General features: G+C 41.4%; 1 protein-coding gene across 1 annotated transcript in view; it reads left to right on the top strand.

Moving 5' to 3' along the window:
• The window catches only part of dnah9 (dynein, axonemal, heavy chain 9), a 179,838-nt gene that overhangs the window by 119,912 nt on the left and 40,572 nt on the right, over positions 1–19,354 (top strand). The window contains exons 60-67 of the mRNA XM_085415652.1: positions 3,312–3,500; positions 6,816–7,051; positions 7,144–7,266; positions 9,304–9,508; positions 14,687–14,851; positions 16,037–16,177; positions 17,542–17,712; positions 17,891–18,013. Coding sequence (XP_085271778.1) covers positions 3,312–3,500; positions 6,816–7,051; positions 7,144–7,266; positions 9,304–9,508; positions 14,687–14,851; positions 16,037–16,177; positions 17,542–17,712; positions 17,891–18,013 — 1,353 coding nt within the window. The remainder of the gene's footprint in view (positions 1–3,311; positions 3,501–6,815; positions 7,052–7,143; positions 7,267–9,303; positions 9,509–14,686; positions 14,852–16,036; positions 16,178–17,541; positions 17,713–17,890; positions 18,014–19,354) is intronic.

Raw genomic sequence — 19,354 nt, 5'->3', positions numbered from 1 at the left:
TCATCCAGTCTTCTGCAAAGGTTTTGTGCACTGCAGAATAAGAAAAATGGTCTGATATTGCACAGGTGTCTACTCCATGATTTGATATGAAAAGCTGCCATCTTGAATAATACACAAGATAGGGACCGTCTCAAATGTGTATTCAAAATAGTCTGCAGACAAAGAGCCTCCTTTAAAAATCTGTCACTATATATCGTGCTGCTTGTTTAATAAGGGTGGTTAAAATGGCTAAAGTGATTAATAGTAGTTCAAATATAAGAGCTGAGTCATTATAGGTGGTGACAATAACTTGATATTTTGGAGAAGGTCAACCAGACTTTTTATAAATAAATTTAACTTTGTAACTCAGTAATTATTATTTTCTTTGTTCCTAGATTGCCAACAGTTTGGAGGATAATTTAATCAAATCGTCCCCAATGATGACAGAACTTAAAGTGCTAACTGGAACTTTATTCCAGTTAGTTTTTGGAAAAACTGCCAGGACAAACGTTAATTAACACAGTGTGAAAGTGTGTTTATTTATATTTATATATGTAAATATATATATGTGTGTATGTGTATATATATGTGTGTGTATATATCTATATATATCTATATATATCTATATATAGATATATATATATATCTATATATATATAAAAAAAAAAAACACCCAGCACGCCCCTGCGGGCGGTTTATCCTTCAAGCTCGGGTCCTCTACCAGAGGCCTGGGAGCTTGAGGGTCCTGCGCAGTATCTTAGCTGTTCCCAGGACTGCGCTCTTCTGGACAGAGATCTCCGATGTTGTTCCTGGGATCTGCTGGAGCCACTCGCCTAGCTTGGGAGTCACCGCACCTAGTGCTCCGATTACCACGGGGACCACCGTTACCTTCACCCTCCACATCCTCTCGAGCTCTTCTCTGAGCCCTTGGTATTTCTCCAGCTTCTCGTGTTCCTTCTTCCTGATATTGCTGTCATTCGGAACCGCTACATCGATCACTACGGCCATCTTCTTCTGTTTGTCTACCACCACTATGTCCGGTTGGTTAGCCACCACCATTTTGTCCGTCTGTATCTGGAAGTCCCACAGGATCTTAGCTCGGTCATTCTCCACCACCCTTGGGGGCATCTCCCATTTTGACCTCGGGACTTCCAGGTTATACTCTGCACAGATGTTCCTGTACACTATGCCGGCCACTTGGTTATGGCGTTCCATGTATGCCTTGCCTGCTAGCATCTTGCACCCTGCTGTTATGTGCTGGATTGTCTCTGGGGCATCTTTACACAGCCTGCACCTGGGGTCTTGCCTGGTGTGATAGACCCCAGCCTCTATGGATCTTGTGCTCAGAGCTTGTTCTTGTGCTGCCATGATTAGTGCCTCTGTGCTGTCTTTCAGTCCAGCTTTGTCCAGCCACTGGTAGGATTTCTGGATATCAGCCACCTCCTCTATCTGCCGGTGGTACATACCGTGCAGGGGCCTGTCCTTCCATGATGGTTCCTCGTCTCCCTCCTCTTTCTTGGGTTTCTGCTGCCTGAGGTATTCACTGAGCACTCGGTCAGTTGGGGCCATCTTCCCAATGTATTCTTGGATGTTCGTTGTCTCATCCTGGACTGTGGTGCTGACACTCACCAGTCCCCGGCCCCCTTCCTTCCGCTTAGCGTACAGCCTCAGGGTGCTGGCTTTGGGGTGAAACCCTCCATGCATGGTAAGGAGCTTTCTTGTCTTTATGTCAGTGGCTTCTATCTCCTCCTTTGGCCAGCCTATTACCCCAGCAGGGTACCTGATCACGGGCAGGGCGTACGTGTTGATGGCCCGGATCTTGTTCTTACCATTCAGCTGACTCCTCAGGACTTGCCTGACCCTCTGCAGGTACTTGGTGGTTGCAGCTTTTCTAGCGGCCTCTTCATGGTTCCCATTCGCCTGTGGGATCCCCAGGTACTTGTAACTGTCCTCTATGTCTGCAATGTTGCCTTCTGGTAGTTCAATCCCCTCAGTTCTGACTACCTTCCCTCTCTTTGTTACCATCCGACTACACTTCTCCAGTCCGAACGACATTCCAATGTCATTGCTGTATAGCCTGGTAGTGTGGATCAGTGAATCGATGTCTCGTTCACTCTTGGCATACAGCTTGATGTCATCCATGTACAGGAGGTGGCTGACAACTGCTCCGTTCTGTAGTCGGTATCCGTAGCCAGTCTTGTTAATGATCTCACTGAGGGGGTTCAGGCCTATGCAGAACAGCAGTGGGGACAGAGCATCTCCTTGGTAGATCCCGCACTTGATGGTGACTTGTGCTATGGGCTTGGAGTTGGCCTCTAGTGTTGTACGCCACATCCCCATTGAGTTCCTGATGAAGGCTCTTAGGGTCCCATTGATCTTGTACAATTCTAGGCATTCCAGTATCCAGCTGTGGGGCATTGAGTCATAGGCCTTCTTGTAATCGATCCAGGCAGTGCACAGGTTGGTCAGTCTGGTCTTGCAGTCTCGGCTGATTGTTCTGTCTACCAGTAGCTGGTGTTTTGCGCCTCTGGTATTCTTGCCATATATATATATATATATATATATATATATATATATATATATATATATATATATATATATATATATATATATATCTTTAAATATAGATATATTTGCCCCATGTTAGTGTGGTTGTCTCTGCCTTTAGGTCCACAATACATTTACATACACACACACATATATATATACATATTCACATATACACATAAATCCTGTAATCATCTTTTGGTTTGTAAATCTCCTGCTTACAGCAGCAAAATGCAAAGATGAATGTTGACAATGCTAGTATGATAATCTAAATTATTCAGAGAAAGCTTCTAAAAGACCTGACAGAAGCAACAAACAGAGGTTGAGGTTGTGCTTATTGCCTAGTCAATCCAAAATGTCAGTGCAAATGCAGTCAACTTGCTGAAGTGCACGGTATTTCTGTGATGTGCACTGAGAAGTTGCAGTCTGTGTTAGTGCGTGCGCCCTCTGAAGTTTAGAGGACATAAGATATTGAGGGGAACTTTATTGATCCCTGGAGGGACACTGGGTCATTGCTAAAAAGTAAAAAGTAGTGGTGTCGGTGCACAAGCAGAGTGTTTAAACCTAAAAATGGTAATAAAAAAAAACAACTCAAAGGTATTAAGGCATTGTTGTGGAGATTTCCTTAAATTATGGTTTAGCACCTTGGCAGCAGCAGCCATCATTTGATTTTGATTCTTTCCACAATGGCTTTGGGGAAGATGATGGAATGACGGTATTTCATTGGGAAAAATGAAAAAAAAAACAACAACTTTAAAAGTGGTCTGCTGCTATTTTCTGTTTAGGTGGGTGGTCTAGCATCAGAGAATGTTCGCTGGGCAGAGGCTGTAGAGAACTTCAAGAAGCAGGAAAGGACTCTGTGTGGAGATGTTCTCCTCATCACCACCTTCATCTCCTACCTAGGATATTTTACCAAGCGCTACAGGGTCCAGCTTATGGACAGCACGTGGAGGCCTTATCTCAGTCAGCTGAAGGTGGGTTCATTATGTGTTATTTCAACTTGAATTAGCCACACTGCAAGAATTGTGAAAAGTCTTTGAAAACCTTTACTTGTAAATCTGACTGAAATGTAACACAGAAATGAATCTGCAACCGGCCCTGTTGGTCTTTCTCTATCTCTGCATGTAATTATTGTTTGCTAGTGATGTCAGGACTTTAGGAATTTTGCCCACAGCTAAATGTACAGTGGAAAAAACAATAATCTGTTCAGAAAACCTTATATATATTTTATAAAATGGTTCAAATTTAAATGATTAATAATATAACTTGAGTAAATATAAGTAGCTTTTGTAAAAAAAAATAGACTTAAGGGATATTAATGCTTACTCAGCAGTTACAACGGGTTTGTATTACGCAAAACATTTAGAATACTTTATGAATTAATTAGGTCATGTATCATGGCTGATAGGACACATTAACAACTGCAGTTATAAAATGTTATGTAGTGTTGTTTATCTATTTTTTATTGCTTGCAAATTGTAATGCTACTGGTAAATGTTCCATTACTGGGCAGCTGCTGGCCTTTTGGGCCACTAATAGTGTTTCCATGATTTGAGTCCACCTGTGAAGCAAACTGGCTGAAATGAACCCTCACCAACAAGCAGTGTTTTGTTACAATTTTCCCATTAAAATGTCAGTAAAAGTCCTGCGTTGAGCTACCTGTTTGGATTGTTAAAATGCGAAGGAAAGCAGCCCACCTCTCTTGCAGTGTGGTTGAGGCTGCAAATCTGCAAAGTATTTTGCAGATTTATATAATTAATGTAAATCTGCTAATATGCTCTATAATTTAATCTATTAAAATAAATTAGGTTGGCTTTATTTGGAGGTCAGTAAAATTTTACCCCTGAAACTTTAACTAAAGTTTAATTTGCGATCAATCGTTTTATTCATAATGGTTGTTAAAGAGATTGTACCTGTTTGGACATTTGTTTGCCTGGAGGCCCAACTGAGAAAACGTTATGTTGTACATTGCTGGTCTAATTCCCACAGCACTAAACACTGCTGTTTAGTCAAACTCTATGGCATCTCAGAGATAAATACAAGGTGTCCTCTGACACTGGTGTCATGAATCACCCATCACGATGACAGATGGGTCTCACAACCAGGCAGGAACATCACATTTTGACACAACAGGCACCTTAAGCATCCTTTTTTAAAGTGAAGGATTAAAAGATATATTTTAATCCAGAACACGATCATTTTGCAAGCCTAACTACGTAGTTTTGGTGGTTAAATCAAAACGCAAATGGAAATAAATGGCAATAGAGAAAAAAAAAACTAAACTGGAATGTCACTGTGATGTCACTGTCTCAACTGTAGTCAGAATCAGAAAATCAGGGAAAAACGGGCTAGGAAGGTAGAGACATTCATTCATTACTAGCAATATAATGCCTGTTTTCTGTGCTTGAAAATACCACGGCCGAATGTTCACAGAAGTCCTGAGGCACAAATACAAAACAGTGGTAGCACAGATAACAAGTTGCATTGCTTTTTATCACTACCACCGTCAGCTTCTCTGACTGAGACATGTCTGTTATGTTCACTGTTCACTGATGGTTTAGCTCTTCTATTAATATTATTAAACATTAATTTTCTTGTTTTAATTTTTTAGTATTTAGAATAGATTAGAATAATCCTTTAATTGTCCCACAAGGGGAAATTTGGTTGTAACAGCAGCCAGAAAGACACATATACAAACAAAGAGTACACAGGACACAACAGAAACAGGGATAGCTCAGTAGGTAGAGTGGTTGCCCATGATCGGAAGGTCGGGGGTTCGATTCCCCTGAACAGCTACCCTGAGGTACCCCTGAGCAAGGTACCGTCCCTACACACTGCTCCCCGGGCGCCCAATGGCTGCCCACTGCTTCACCGAGTGAATGGGTTAAATGCAGAGAGGAATTTCCACATTGGGATCAATAAAGTACTCTTTCTTTCATACACAATTTTTCTTACATATTTACATTAAGGACAATGGTTACTATATACAGAGTATTGTACAGTTATTAAATTAAATAAAAATAGCTACAGATACGAGGCAAACCAGGTTGTAGTGCGAATCGGTTAATTAACTTATTGCAGTTACAGCGCAGATGTAAACATCTCTGATTGTTGGGAGCAGTTCTGATTGTACAGTCTGACAGCTGCAGGGAGGAAGGACCTGCAGAAACGCTCCTTCGTGCATCTAGGATGCAGCAGTCTGTCACTGAAGGAGCTCTGCAGTTCAGCAACATTTACATGCATGGGGTGGGAGACTCTGTCCATCAGAGATGTTGGCCAGAGTCCTTCTGTCTCCCACCACCTGCACTGGGTCCAGGGTGCATCCCAGAACAGAGCTGGCCTTCCTAATGAGTTTGTCCAACCTCTTCTTCCCGGCTGCAGATAAACTGCTGCTCTAACATACCACACTGTAAAAAATGACAGATGCCACCACAGAGTCATAGAAGGTCTTTAAAAGCGCTCCCTGTACTCCAAATGACCTCAGCAGCCACAGCAGGTAGCGTCTGCTCTGACACTTGTAAAGAGCATCAGTGTTGTGGCTCCAGTCCAGTTTATTAGGTGAACACCCAGGTACCTATAAGAGTCCACTATCTCAATGTCCACTCCCTGGATGTTTACCGGTGTCAGTGTGGTGGGTCTGCGTCTCCAGAAGTCCACCACCAACTCCTTCGTTTCCCGCCGTTGATCAGCAGGTGGTTCTGCTGACACCAGTCTACAAAGTCCAGAGTCCACTGTCTGTACTCTGAGTCGTCCTCACCTGTGATGAGGCCGACTATGGCAGAGTCGTCAGAGAACTTCTGTAGGTGGCAGCGTGGGGAGTTGATGGAAAAGTCTGCAGTGTAGAGGGTGAAGAGGAACGGTGCCAGCACAGTTCCCTGTGGGGCCCCCGTACTGCAGACCAGCGTATCAGAGACACAGCCCTGTGTCCTCACATACTGTGGACGTTCTGTGAGATAGTCCAGTATCCACTTTGCGCTATTAACCAAAGTTTAATGCAAATCACATACAATAATGATCCAAAGAAAGGATTACCAATTTGGGCATTTATTTGCAGATGTAAATAGTCCCAAATGTAATCCTGCTCTACATGGAAACCACAATGTTTTTTATTCTAACAGCAGTTGCCAGTCGACTTTTGATGAACATAGATTTAAATACTAAAGGGAAAAGTTTATCTGTTCCTTTTTAACAACGCACCATTGCTGTGACTTGTGACCTGTCAGTCATCATGAAGAAGAATTGAAACAGTTCACTGGGAAAAACTAATTAAAATGCAAATCACGTGTAAGGTTCCTATCCCAGTGACGCATGACCTGGACCCTTTGACACTGCTGACTGACGACGCTGACGTTGCTACATGGCAGAATGAGGGGCTACCTGCTGACAGGATGTCCACGGAAAATGCTACCATTCTTACTTCTTGCCAACGCTGGCCCCTTATGGTGGACCCCCAGCTGCAGGGCATCAAGTGGATCAAAAATAAATATGGTGAAGACCTGCAAGTCATCCGCATCGGACAGCGAGGGTAAGAGCCTCATAGAAAACTGCAGTACTGAGGTTTTTTGGGCATTTAATAACCAGAATTTTGACAGATTCATTGTTATTTGTACCTTAAAGGTACCTAGATGCCATAGAGAGAGCGCTGGCAGCAGGTGATGTGGTTCTGATAGAGAACTTGGAAGAAACGCTAGATCCTGTTCTTGGACCTCTGCTTGGCAGAGAAACCATCAAGAAGGGAAGGTAAGGCTCATGCTGAAAGGTGTCTTAATACTTGTAGCACTGAATGAAGCATTGTAAGGCACTGCTTCAGACAATGATCTAATTCAGGAAACTTTCTACTCATATGTAACACCGCAACAAGCACTTTCTTTTCACTGCCTTTTTTAATTATTGACACCACATGACAAATTAAAAATAGACACTATAAATGTAAATCTTTGAGAAACTATTGTTAGTTAAAGCCTAGCAGAACTTTCCAAATAAACCATTTTAGTATGTCTGTGGTTTCCACACAAAAACATTTTAAATACATTTAACTTCATTAGATTCAATACATGAGCTCTATCAGTGATTACACTATATAACATTTCTTTTTAATGAAGATGGACAGTGGCATTTATTAACTTGGTAATGTGTTAGCAATGAAAGGATATTGTTTGATGGAACTGATGGAAATGAAAACTATCAACTTACAGAGAGCTGAATTGAAGGACCTCCTGAAATCATGTAAAAATTATGCAGCAGGTCAAAATTTCATTGCAGCAACTTAAAATGGTACTCAGTAGAAGAGCCCCACATGCCCGACAACATCAGGGCATGCTTCTAATGAGACAACGTGCGCTTTCCTGGGAAATCTCCACACAGATCTGGACCAGGGTTACACTGACCCCCCTGGAGAGTCTGAGGTGTAATCTGACAGTGTTGGATGGACCAAAATATAATATGCCACAGATGTTCTATTGGATTTAGGTCTGGCAGATGTGGGGGCAAAGTCAGTGGTATCAATTCCTTCATCTTCCAAGAACTCCCTGCCTCCAATCCTGCCAATGCCTCATAGAGTAACTACCTGTCTGCTGGAATCTCCTCCATGCTATTGAGACTGTGCTGGGAGACACAGCAAACCTTCTGGCAATGACACATATTTGGTTGGACTACCTGTGCAACCTCTATGGGTTCCAGACATTGGTCCATGCTATCAGTAGTGACAGTGACCCTAGCCATTTATATATATACAAACAAACATATATATATATATATATATATATATATATATATATATATATATATATATATATATATATATATATATATTTGATTCCCAGATCCTCCAGTCCATGTGTTGAAGTATCCTTGGGCAAGTAACTGAGCCCTGAGTTGCTCCCGATACATCCGTCGGTGTGTGAGTGTACAAGTGAATGTTGGATAAAATTGATTATGTTGAGATAAATCCCTCTGTGGATGTGTATGTGATTGGGTGAAGGAGAGCTTTAGTAGAAAATGCTTTGAATGCTCAAAATTAACAGAAAGGTGCTACATAAGTGCAAGTCCATTTACCACTAGGAAGTAGGAAAAGCAACTTACCTAGCAACAAGAAGTGTTTTACAGTGTATTGAAGGAACTTTAGGATTTAAACAGCTGTTCATGATTTTAGTTAGTTATATAAAAAAAGCTTATGATAGAGTGTGTGTGGTGTTCCTCCTTGTGCCTAAATAAGCCAGTGAAAAGAGTGAGTGAACCACATGACAAAATAACAAAATAAAAGCCTGGTCTGGTGACACCCTGATGTAAGTAATGGTTTCAGCATAGCCACACCTATAAATATTGTCTGGTTCAGTCACTGTTAAATACACATAGAGGGTCACAGGACATGTAGTACTGACAATTCAGGCTTACTAGAGCGTCATATGTGTCCCTAACAGTTTCCTAAGTTTCTGCAGTTTAAATGTGCAGCATTTTCAGGAAATGACTGTAATACATTTGAGAGTAATTTTTTTTAAACTATATCTGTCATGAAGAAAAATCAGTTGGTTTGGCATTGTCAAAAACTATCATCCTTGCAGAAAGGTTGTGTGACATTTTTGACAGGTTCTCATTACAAACAAGTGTCCCAGTTTGAAGATATTTGTTTGTATTAAACATATGAAAGACAGAAAAGACAGATGTTTAGATCTTTGCCAATAATGACATTGTCCACTATTATATGTGCTGTTTCAGAATCTCTACTTTCACTAAGAAACCCTCACTGATCAAACGTTTCTGTTCCTGATTTACAAACAGGTACATAAAGATTGGAGACAAGGAGTGTGAGTACAATCCCAGTTTCCGTCTCATTTTACACACCAAGCTTGCCAGCCCTCATTATCAGCCAGAGCTGCAGGCCCAGTGCACCTTAATAAATTTCACAGTGACCAGAGACGGTCTGGAGGACCAGCTGCTGACTGCCGTGGTCAGCATGGAGAGACCTGATCTGGAACAGCTGAAGGTGAGAAAGTCAGTGTAGGCAAGGAGCAACCCTGCCTGATACAACTATTTGACAACAAAGGGGAGTTTTGACAGATTCGTTTTCATCCAATATGTTACAGGAATGTAAAAGTGAACCTGAGCAGACATGAAAGGAGCATCTGTCACACTGCTCGGATGTTATCAGAGAACAAACAAGCATTCCACGATGGACTCTTTGAGTTTCTCTCTTAACATCTTTTCTGAGCAGGTGTAATTAAAAGTCACAGTCAGAGGAGTCAGGGGCCTCCTAGAGCTGCACATAACACTCTTGCTCGTCATTATCAATCCTTAATGGTTCTCGTCAGCAAGAAAAGATCGTCTGTCTTTAAACATCACAAGGTCCGGGCTCTTTGATTCCAAAACAATCAGCTAGCATCTTTGATTAATGGCTGGTGGATGTGGGATAATTATGAGGCTTAGTATGGCGCACTTATGGAGACTGGGAACCTGCACGGCTGTGAACGTGCACATCGGCACCTGTGTTTTCACGTGGCATGTGTGTGAGCATGAAGTCGTCTAAATGAAACATTTTTAAATGTACACCAAATGGTGGTTTTAAATTCAAAGTGTAATAACGTCCATCCACAGGTATGGTGATGTTCACAGTTTCCCAGCAGTGTTCCAATAGTGTTTTCTTAGGGGAGTTGTTGAAATTAATGTGACACACAAACATTTGCCCAGAACTAATTCCCAATTACAGGACATTTGCATATTGCTCCGAGAGCACAAATAATATTGAAACGGTTCATTTTAAATGCAGAAATCAATCGGAGTTGTATCATCGCACTATTTCTCATGCTCTGTCAGTACCTTCTTGTGACAGAGGGGTTCTGTCTGTCTGTGCAGGCTGTCTCGTAAGCACACTGCACATTCACTCATTTTTTAATCTTCACCGCGATCATGCAGCTACCATTATCCTTCTCTGATACGAGGGTCGCACATCAAAGCAGCAGTGTGTGTCGTTTGGACTGATTGCATTTCTGCAACATGTTAGCAAATAGTTGCCTACTGAGTTTCCTCAAACAGAAACCAGTAATCAGTTAAATACCTGGTCTCTGGTGTGTTTCTGATTGGACACAATGAAATACACGGATTAAGTGCTGATTTTGTTTTGTGACTGGGCATCTGCGTTATTTTATATTTAGCAGTGCTGTTGTGTTCTGCTACTTCCATCCCTTTCCATGTGTGCACCCAAAAACCTGAAGGTGTGGAGAAAGGAGAAACCATAACAGCAAATATGACAACGATTAAACAGGATGGCTGTAGCTCAGGAGTTAGTAGGAGGAGGTCAGCGAGGTTGGTGGTTTGATTCCCGGCTACTCCAGTCTGCCAAGAGCAGGATATTCTTGGGCAGATAGAAACACTTAAGTTGAAAAGCATATAAAAAAGTGCTTGTGTGAATGGGTGAATGAGGCAAGTTGTGTAAAGTGCTTTGAGTGTTCAGGTAGAGTAGTAAAGCACTATACAAGAATCAGTCCATTTACCATTAGGTCAGAATGAGAGGGGGGAGTGAAGGTGGGTTGCAAAGCAGGTTGCAGATGTGGGTTTGTTTTGAATTAACTATTACTAAACTTGATTCGACAATTACTTTAACAGAGATCTTTTCCACGAATAAAAAATATCCTTTTTATTGTGGAAAAGATCAGTTGAGTTGAACTATGATTGCACCAAAACTGCAAAGTCATGTTCCATGTAACCAGAAAAGGGAGCTGACCCACACTTCAAGCCAACCCTTTGTAATACATGCAGTTATTCAATCTGTTTGCTGTATATAGGAAAAATCATGTAAATTGCTGACACATCAAAGAGATATGGCTGTAATGGTCAGATGTAAAGCCTGCTTTGACTCCGACAGTGGCAGATATTTTATCGTATAGTGAGCATCACATTGAGCCTATCACACTGTTCTCTGCTCCTATTGAAACGGTGCAGATTGTCACCTTTTATGCAAACATTGATCCTAAGGACATTACAGAACAGTAATCATTATATGTGACCTCACGCTTTCCTTTTCTTTCTTTGATTTTCACCTTTTGTTTGAGTAAAACAGTCTTTTCATTGCTGGAAACATTGCTTTGATGCAAGGTCAAACAGAAATAAATGCTTTCATAAGCTCAAGCTACCATCTTAAATCATTTGATGATAGACAATATCAGAAAAAGCCCTTGAAGCACTGCCCAGCTAAACAGTTAATCCTAAATCAAAAAATCCTATTCACTTTTGAAGCACTGACATGTGCTAATTTACCATTGTGTTGCAGTCACCCTGGGTACTGTTCCTTTGACGTGCTGCCGTTTATCACCAAACTTTGAGAATTATGTAATCCTGTCTTGATGCTCCCCGTAAGGAGCTTTAAGCTTTTTTAAGCGTTTTACTTTGGTAGCCTCATTTATGTTCACACATCTCCAAAATCAAGGGAGATGCAGATAGACGACGCTTTAAGGTGTATTTCCCTTTTTAATGTAAATGGCTGCCTTTGTTCTGTAGAGCTATTCTATTTCAGGCAGCAAGGATTAGAAAGCTGCTGTTCCACTCTGTTGATCAGCAGCTGCAGCTGTCCGGCTCAGTACTCAGTACTGTGAGCAATTTACTGCAAGTTGCTGGCAGCTCTGTAGACAACTTTTGAGAAGTAATGAGCAGCTCTTAGTTCCAATATCCATAGTATGGGCTGATGTTTATATTTAACCCAAAATTCACTTGATCAAAGCTGCAGTGCATATCAGCTGCTTGAAACTGATTGGCCGATAGCGTTACTGTACCACAGTAATTAGACGACACATTGACACACTTTCACTGTTCCTTAAATGCAGCTCTTGTTAGTTGAGGAGTGAAGGGGAAATAAGAAATTCCTTCTTGAGTACAAGTGTAGCTGACGGCAGCGACTCAGAGAGATCAGAACGGAAGATACTGTTGGAACTCTGTTAATGGGTGAGGCAGATTTACTCTAACACAATCCTATTTGCATTTTGATGGTTTCTTGAGGTGCCTTTGTTTGTGTTGGGTCTCCGTGGGCAGCTCTTTACTCCAACCTGTGGGCTTCCATCCAAAGTCAAATCAGCATTTTTAATAAATGAAAATGGGAAAAGAGAAGTTAAAAAAGCCAAAATGCCAGAGTTATTTTAAGCCTTATGCCCCCTCAGCAAAATCCAATCGAGAAGAAATAAAGTTTGATTTAATGAAGCTTGTTTAATTAGCATTTCACTGAGATTGGAGGATGACAAAAAAAAACAAGATCTAGAGCTCACTTATCATTTTAATTAACGCTGAAAGTTGAAGGTGGGTGGTGGTTGGGGTGAGGGTGGGGGTGAGCTGTTGCTGGCTGTGTTCACTCCCGAACCCCCTCCTATCAAAACGTGGCCGACAGAATGAAGTGCTGAATGGCTCTTTGTTGTCAGTAAACAACCCGGAGTGATAACAATCATCAGATTGATGAGGGAGTGCAAATTGGCTGTACCTGTTTATATTCTTCGAATGACTCTGTGCCATTATACCTTTAATGAGGTTAGCGCTGCTACTGAGCCGTAAGATGACTGCTGGGTGAAAGCGCTCTCATTTAAGCAAAGCCAAAGATGGAGCTAAGGAGCTTAAAATGTCAAGTTGCCTTTTTGGAGAGTGCACAGGGGGATGAGTCTACAACCTTTTACCACAATAACTACGTCGTCTGGTCCTCCCTAAGCACATGCAAGTGTGTTTGTGTGCACATGTGTGCATGCTTGCGTATTCGCTCCGGCGCAGGCCTTTCGGTATTAATGAGAGCTAAAATGCTCCACTTCTTAAATTACCTTAACAGGGCTGCTTGCTGGCTCTCGCTAATCATTTGCCTAAAAAAATGATAGATGTAATATCTTATTTTAATCCCAATTAGAGTGTTCTGCTGACTGGTTAATTGTTTGTTTTTCCAAAGCAAGGGTAATTACAAGTACAATGTGCCAGAGGAAAGCTAATCGTTAAAAACTGACTCATTACTGGATCCAGTTGGGAATGTTTTAGCTTGGATAGCTTTTCCCCGCAAGAGCAGAGAGTGCAGGCAAGTAGAAGGTCCCAGTTGAGTCACTCCAGTTAAATGTCTACCACTCAAACCAGGCTTTTTTCTTTTCTTTTCCAACCACACACACATGTCAGGTTTTTCCTTAAAATGCCACGATTCATTCTCTGTGTGCAACTTTTCTGCTACAGAGTTGGTAATAACATACAATTTAAAGCATCTGGGATTCAACAAAACAGAGGCTCAATTAGTTCTAACAATGGTGTGAAATACCTCTCATCACAGCAGTAGGAAATACTGTCATAAAGAGAACAATTAAGCATTGTGATCTCTTAAACTATCTGCTCCCCTGGCGCGATCGAAGCCAAGTACGTCTTTTGTCATGTGTGAGTTTTGCCAGAGGGAGGAGGAACAGTTCCACCCCCACCCCATCAGCATCTTCTGTGATTACACGTGGGCAGAAACAGCACTGCCAGAAACGTATTACCAGCCGCCTGTCAGGGACCACGCCACTCAAAAAACCCCTGTGCTATTATCCGTCCCCGACAACCCTCCAAGTAGGCAAATCTCACAACAGCCCACCCTCCAGTAATTACAACAATTCAAAGGTCGCAGAGGCTTCTATTAAGGGAAACTTCAATAAAGCAAAGTCATTAACGGGCAGAAACAAGGAGCTGCAACAGAATATAATGAAGGACAGGGCAGGATGAAGCTCTGTCTACTTTGTTCTCCTGTCAAACACCAGGCTTTGAAAAAAAGTGAAAGTTTCTCTCAGGTAATTTTTTTTAAGCCAAAACCAAAAAAAGAAAAGAAAAACCTGCTAGATTGAAAGCTTTGTTAGAAGACGGACTGCTCTAATGCATTTGGGGAGGTAATAACCCCATTATTGCACTGCATGATGCCTGCATTGGTACATAATTGTAAACACGGCATCTCGTAAAAGCTCATTCAGAAAAGATGTGTGTGTAATTCCCCATCAAAGCGCCCTCCCATCTTATTCAAATCGACGGCCTCATCACACCAAGGGTTAGGTGACTCTGAAAAAGTTTGATGTTGGCAACCAAACAGAAGCTGGTTAATCCATCCCAGAAAACCCCCTCCATGTGTCCGGACAACTGATGCAGACTGTATTGATTAGTTCTGTCTTTGAGGTTCTTTTTTTTCTGTTTAAAGTTTGACCTGACGAAGCAACAGAACGACTTTAAGATTACTCTGAAGACGTTGGAGGACAACTTGCTATCCCGTTTGTCTTCAGCTTCAGGAAATTTCCTCAGTGACACGGAGCTGGTGGAAAACTTGGAGACAACCAAACGCACAGCTGCTGAGATCGAAGAAAAGGTTTTTGTCTTCTATTTGCTTTAATCTTTTCTCACACTTTAGATCACAGCCTTCAAGTGACAGTGTTACTACTGACTACAAGCTCTCGTTAGAGCACTTACCATTGACACCATCTGAAGTCTTCCTCTTTTCCTACTGCCTGGCAACTCCATCTTCAACATCCCTTGTCCACTATCCCTCCTCTGCTCACGTTCAGACCACCTCAACATTGGCTGTCTAACTGTTCAACCTAAACTGTTCCTCTCATGTACTCATTTCTAATCTTGTTCATCCTGCTTGCTCCTAATAAAACTCCTAATATCTTCAACGGTGCCGCGTCGGCGTCCTGTCAGTGCCGCTGTCTCCATGCATAATAGCAGTTCTCACTACCATCTTGTAAAACTTCTCTTTCGCTCTTGCTCCTTCCTTCTGTTGCAAATCACACCTGAAACTTGTGTACTCTCTTCTTCACATCTCTTGTGCACTCTCTGTACTTGACCCATGTAGTCTGTCTTGCTTCTGTTTGATTTTCATTCAAACAGAAGCATACCTCTACCTCCCCAGGTTCCATTTCATCTATGAACATCGTAGTCCACAGAGCATGTTGCCTGATTGCATCTGCCAACCTGTCTCTGCACACTTTTGCATCAGTGCAGTTTGTTTCTAATGTTATCCTAAATGAAATGTAGAATGCAGTATCCTTTTTAGACTGTACTTCTTCAATAATTCCCATTTGCAGGTGCAGAATAACTGTCACCTAAAGTGTTGCCATACTCTCAGCTCTGCTTCCCTTGCTTTGTTTCTTTATTTCTTGTGGTCAGATTACAAGATCACATCAGCTCAGCGTATGATGTCTGCCAAAGATGAATTAGTTTAGAGCACTTCTTAAAAGCTCTGTGTTTTTTTTAATCTTAGAGTGTGCCTTCTGTCTGTGAGGAGATGAGCGCTTCCTTTGCAGATGTTCATCCTTAACATAATTGCACAGGCGTTTGCTGGTTATTAAAACAAAAAAAAAGCATGATTGTCATGATCCACAGAATGTGAGGACATTTTGAAGCGTGAAATTGCAACAGGACTGCTCTTCACTGGAGTATGTTTTATTGGATTGTGCACAAGTTCATCATTAACTGATTGATGGACCTTGAGTATATCCTCGTCTGTGCTGATGTATATGAGTGTGATTCCGTTTGCACTACTTTACTGCAGGTAAAAGAAGCCAAGGTGACAGAGACCAAAATCAATGAGGCTCGAGAGCACTTCCGACCAGCAGCAGCACGGGCTTCCTTATTGTACTTCACAATGAACGACCTCAATAAAATCCACCCCATGTATCAGTTCTCTCTAAAGGTACCCTGTCTATTGACCCACCATGTTACCGACCCTTGTCATGGGCCCCCAGTGAGACCCTTCTTTACACTCACTTCTCTGTTGTTTCCCTCCTCCTTCCATTTGCTCACCGTATTTTATGCTCTTTGCCCTGCTTTTATTGTGTTTGTGGCTCCCTAATGTGGTTATGTAGAGCATAATGTCTTTCATATTGTCAGCCAGGCAGTGCTGAGAGAAGGCAGCCTGAGATATTGTTTGCAATCTCTTCCGACTCCGCAGGTAGTTGCCTCGGCCCGTCTTATTTCCCAACATAATAAAATGAAAACACATTCAGTGTTTATGTACCTTTGACCTTGTGAATGAAATGAAATACATTATAATATGTGTTCTGTATACAACCTCAGAGCTAAGTGTGAATCTGCTAAATGAACAGAAATGACAGCACATTTCCTACAGTGAAAGAGGACAATTATTGTATTTCTGTGGTAATAAGTTATTTTAGAGTCGCTGCAAAAAGTGCAAACAAACTGTTTCTCCAGTACTTCAAACTCTGCATGGTTCAGTATGTTGAAGGATCACAGTATGACGTGATATTGGAATCAGAAGTCAGATCCAGTGCAGCAACAATTATTAGAAAGTTAGAAAAGCTCCCTAAAACAATGAACGTCCCTTAGTGCTATAGGCTCAGGTTGCTGTGCGATCACAATGCACTGAGAACCTTTCACTCCTTATGTGGTATATGTTTATGTGCTATTTCTGCATGTTATTAACTGTCTACTCTCACTTTGCTTTGTCCTTGTCTCTCTATGATTTTTTTTGCCTCTTTGATATTTATCTGGTTGTTGGGTTTTTCTAGCTAATACTTTAGGGTCTTTACCTTATAGCAAAAAGAGCTTTGAGCTGTAATTAAAAAATTGGAGCTCTGTAGCACAGATGACCAGATTTTGAAAACATCCTACTTATTAATGAGGTCCATTGCAAAAGATTTTTATTTTGTTTATTTTTGTGTTTAGAAATAATTTAAAATTGTCTATGTCCATTAAAGTTTTTCATTCAAGCTTACCACATTGATAAAATATTTATACATACATAAACGTTGTAATCAATTACAGCTGTCGGCTTTCCTTATAGAGCCAAAGTAGTATTGATCAGTTCATTCTTAGAACACTGCATCATATCCATCAAGTCAGCTGTAAATGACAAAGACTGATGATATCTAATTTATACTTAAAGATCAGTATGAACACAATCCAATTGCTGGGTTATCATTTGCTTTATTGGATTACCTTATGAGTTTGTATCTAACAGTACTGTTATTCTTGTGCTTTTAACACTTTGATGTCAGACACTGTTTCTGTATTGTACCTGCTCCTGTGCGTCCTCAGGCGTTTAGTGTGGTCTTCCAGAAAGCAGTTCTGAAGGCTGAGCCTGCAGAAGGTCTAAAGCAGCGGGTGTCCAACCTAATTGACAGCATCACCTCCTCAGTCTTCCAGTACACCACCAGAGGCCTATTTGAGTGTGACAAGCTCACATACATCGCTCAGCTCGCTTTCCAGGTAGGAAGGTGCATCCGGTTTCATCCTCTGCACGGTTTGTTTTTGAGCACACGTTTGCTGCTGAACAGGCTTCTCCGGAGACCGGCGGCCCTGTTTGGGTTTAATCAAGTAGAAAGGAGATGTGCTCTGTACCGAAAACGCATCATTGTAAAGTTATTCCTGTTTGTTTTGTGCCCAGATACTCCTGATGAATAAAGATATAAACCCTGTAGAGCTAGACTTCCTCCTGAGGTACCCTGTCCAACCAGGTGTAACATCACCAGTGGAGTTCCTATCTAACCACTCCTGGGGGGGGATCAAGGTATGAAAAGAGGCTGCGTGAAAGGGCACAACTCGATCTTTTTTTCACAGTCCCTGAGCAAACCAGAGATATGTGATGTTGTGTCTTAAAGTAACTGTCCCAACACACACACACACACACACACACACACACACACACACACACACACACACACACACACACACACACACACACACACACACACAAAATGGCTAAACTTCCTGTGTCAAAGATTTCCTCCACCTCTGTGAGTTAACTGTCCCTCATTTTCAACCATTTTTTAAAATTAAAAACACGTTGTGTGTAACATGTATAGTTGGGGAAATAATTATTTGATCTAATGCTGAATTTGTACATTTGCTCACTTACAAGAAAATCAACAATCTCTAATTTTTATGGTAGTTTTGTTTAAATGAAGACAGAAGGATCTCAACCATAAATCAGGAAAAAACACATTACACAAAAATTAGAAACTGACTACTCTATGACCCATCCAGAAGTCTGGTTCCCACAGATTGCCTGTGCGCCCATGTGGTTCACAGATTACAATCAATCACAGATACTCCTGATCTGAACTTCTTATGTGTATAAAGCACACCTGTCCACAGAATCATTTTCTTCCATTCCAACCTCTCCACCATCATGGTCAAGACCAAAGAGCTGTCGAAGGACATCAAGGACAAGACTGTAGATCTGCACAAGGCTGGAATAGGGTACTAGAGCATCAGCAAGAAGCTTTGTGAGAGGCTGTTGGTGCAATTATTCAAAAATGAAAGAAATACAATATATAATATGCATCAATCTTCCATGGAGTGTGGATGATCACAAGAAAGGTGGTGGATCAGCCCCAAACATGGGAGGAGCTTGTTAATGATCTGAAGGCAGTTGGGACCACAGTCGCTAAGAACACTATTGGTAACACACGCTGTAAATTATTGAAATTTTGCAGTGGCCTCAAGGTCCCCTGGCTTAAGGCACATATACAGACCCGTCTGGGATCAAATAATTATTTCCCCCAGTATATACCATTAAAACATTAACACAGAGAGAGAAATATAGTTATATATGGATACATATTTGATTTATCAGTGTGTTCTTATTCAGACTCGCATCAAAGGTAATTTTTTTTCACTTACGAACACTTTTGTTCTGTTTCTCAGAAATAATTAAGCCCAGTCCCAGACTTTAACCTTTTTTCCGTAGCTATCTTCATGGTTTTGTTTTTTGTGTTTTTTTTTCAGTCTGTGGCTAAGAAACGTGCTGACTTTGCATTATATGAAACTCTTGTAAAATTGGAGGTCCTTGATGAAAACAAGTTTGTGTTTTTACTAGTAATCATTATCATTCTGTGTTTGTAGGGGA

This window comes from Rhamphochromis longiceps, linkage group LG8 (assembly GCF_057381845.1).
Source record: "Rhamphochromis longiceps isolate RC_006_pf linkage group LG8, R_longiceps_female_GT1.1, whole genome shotgun sequence".
NCBI lineage: Eukaryota > Metazoa > Chordata > Actinopteri > Cichliformes > Cichlidae > Rhamphochromis > Rhamphochromis longiceps.
The sequence above is the reverse complement of the archived record's forward strand: the minus strand, read 5'-3'. Positions and strand labels throughout refer to the sequence as shown.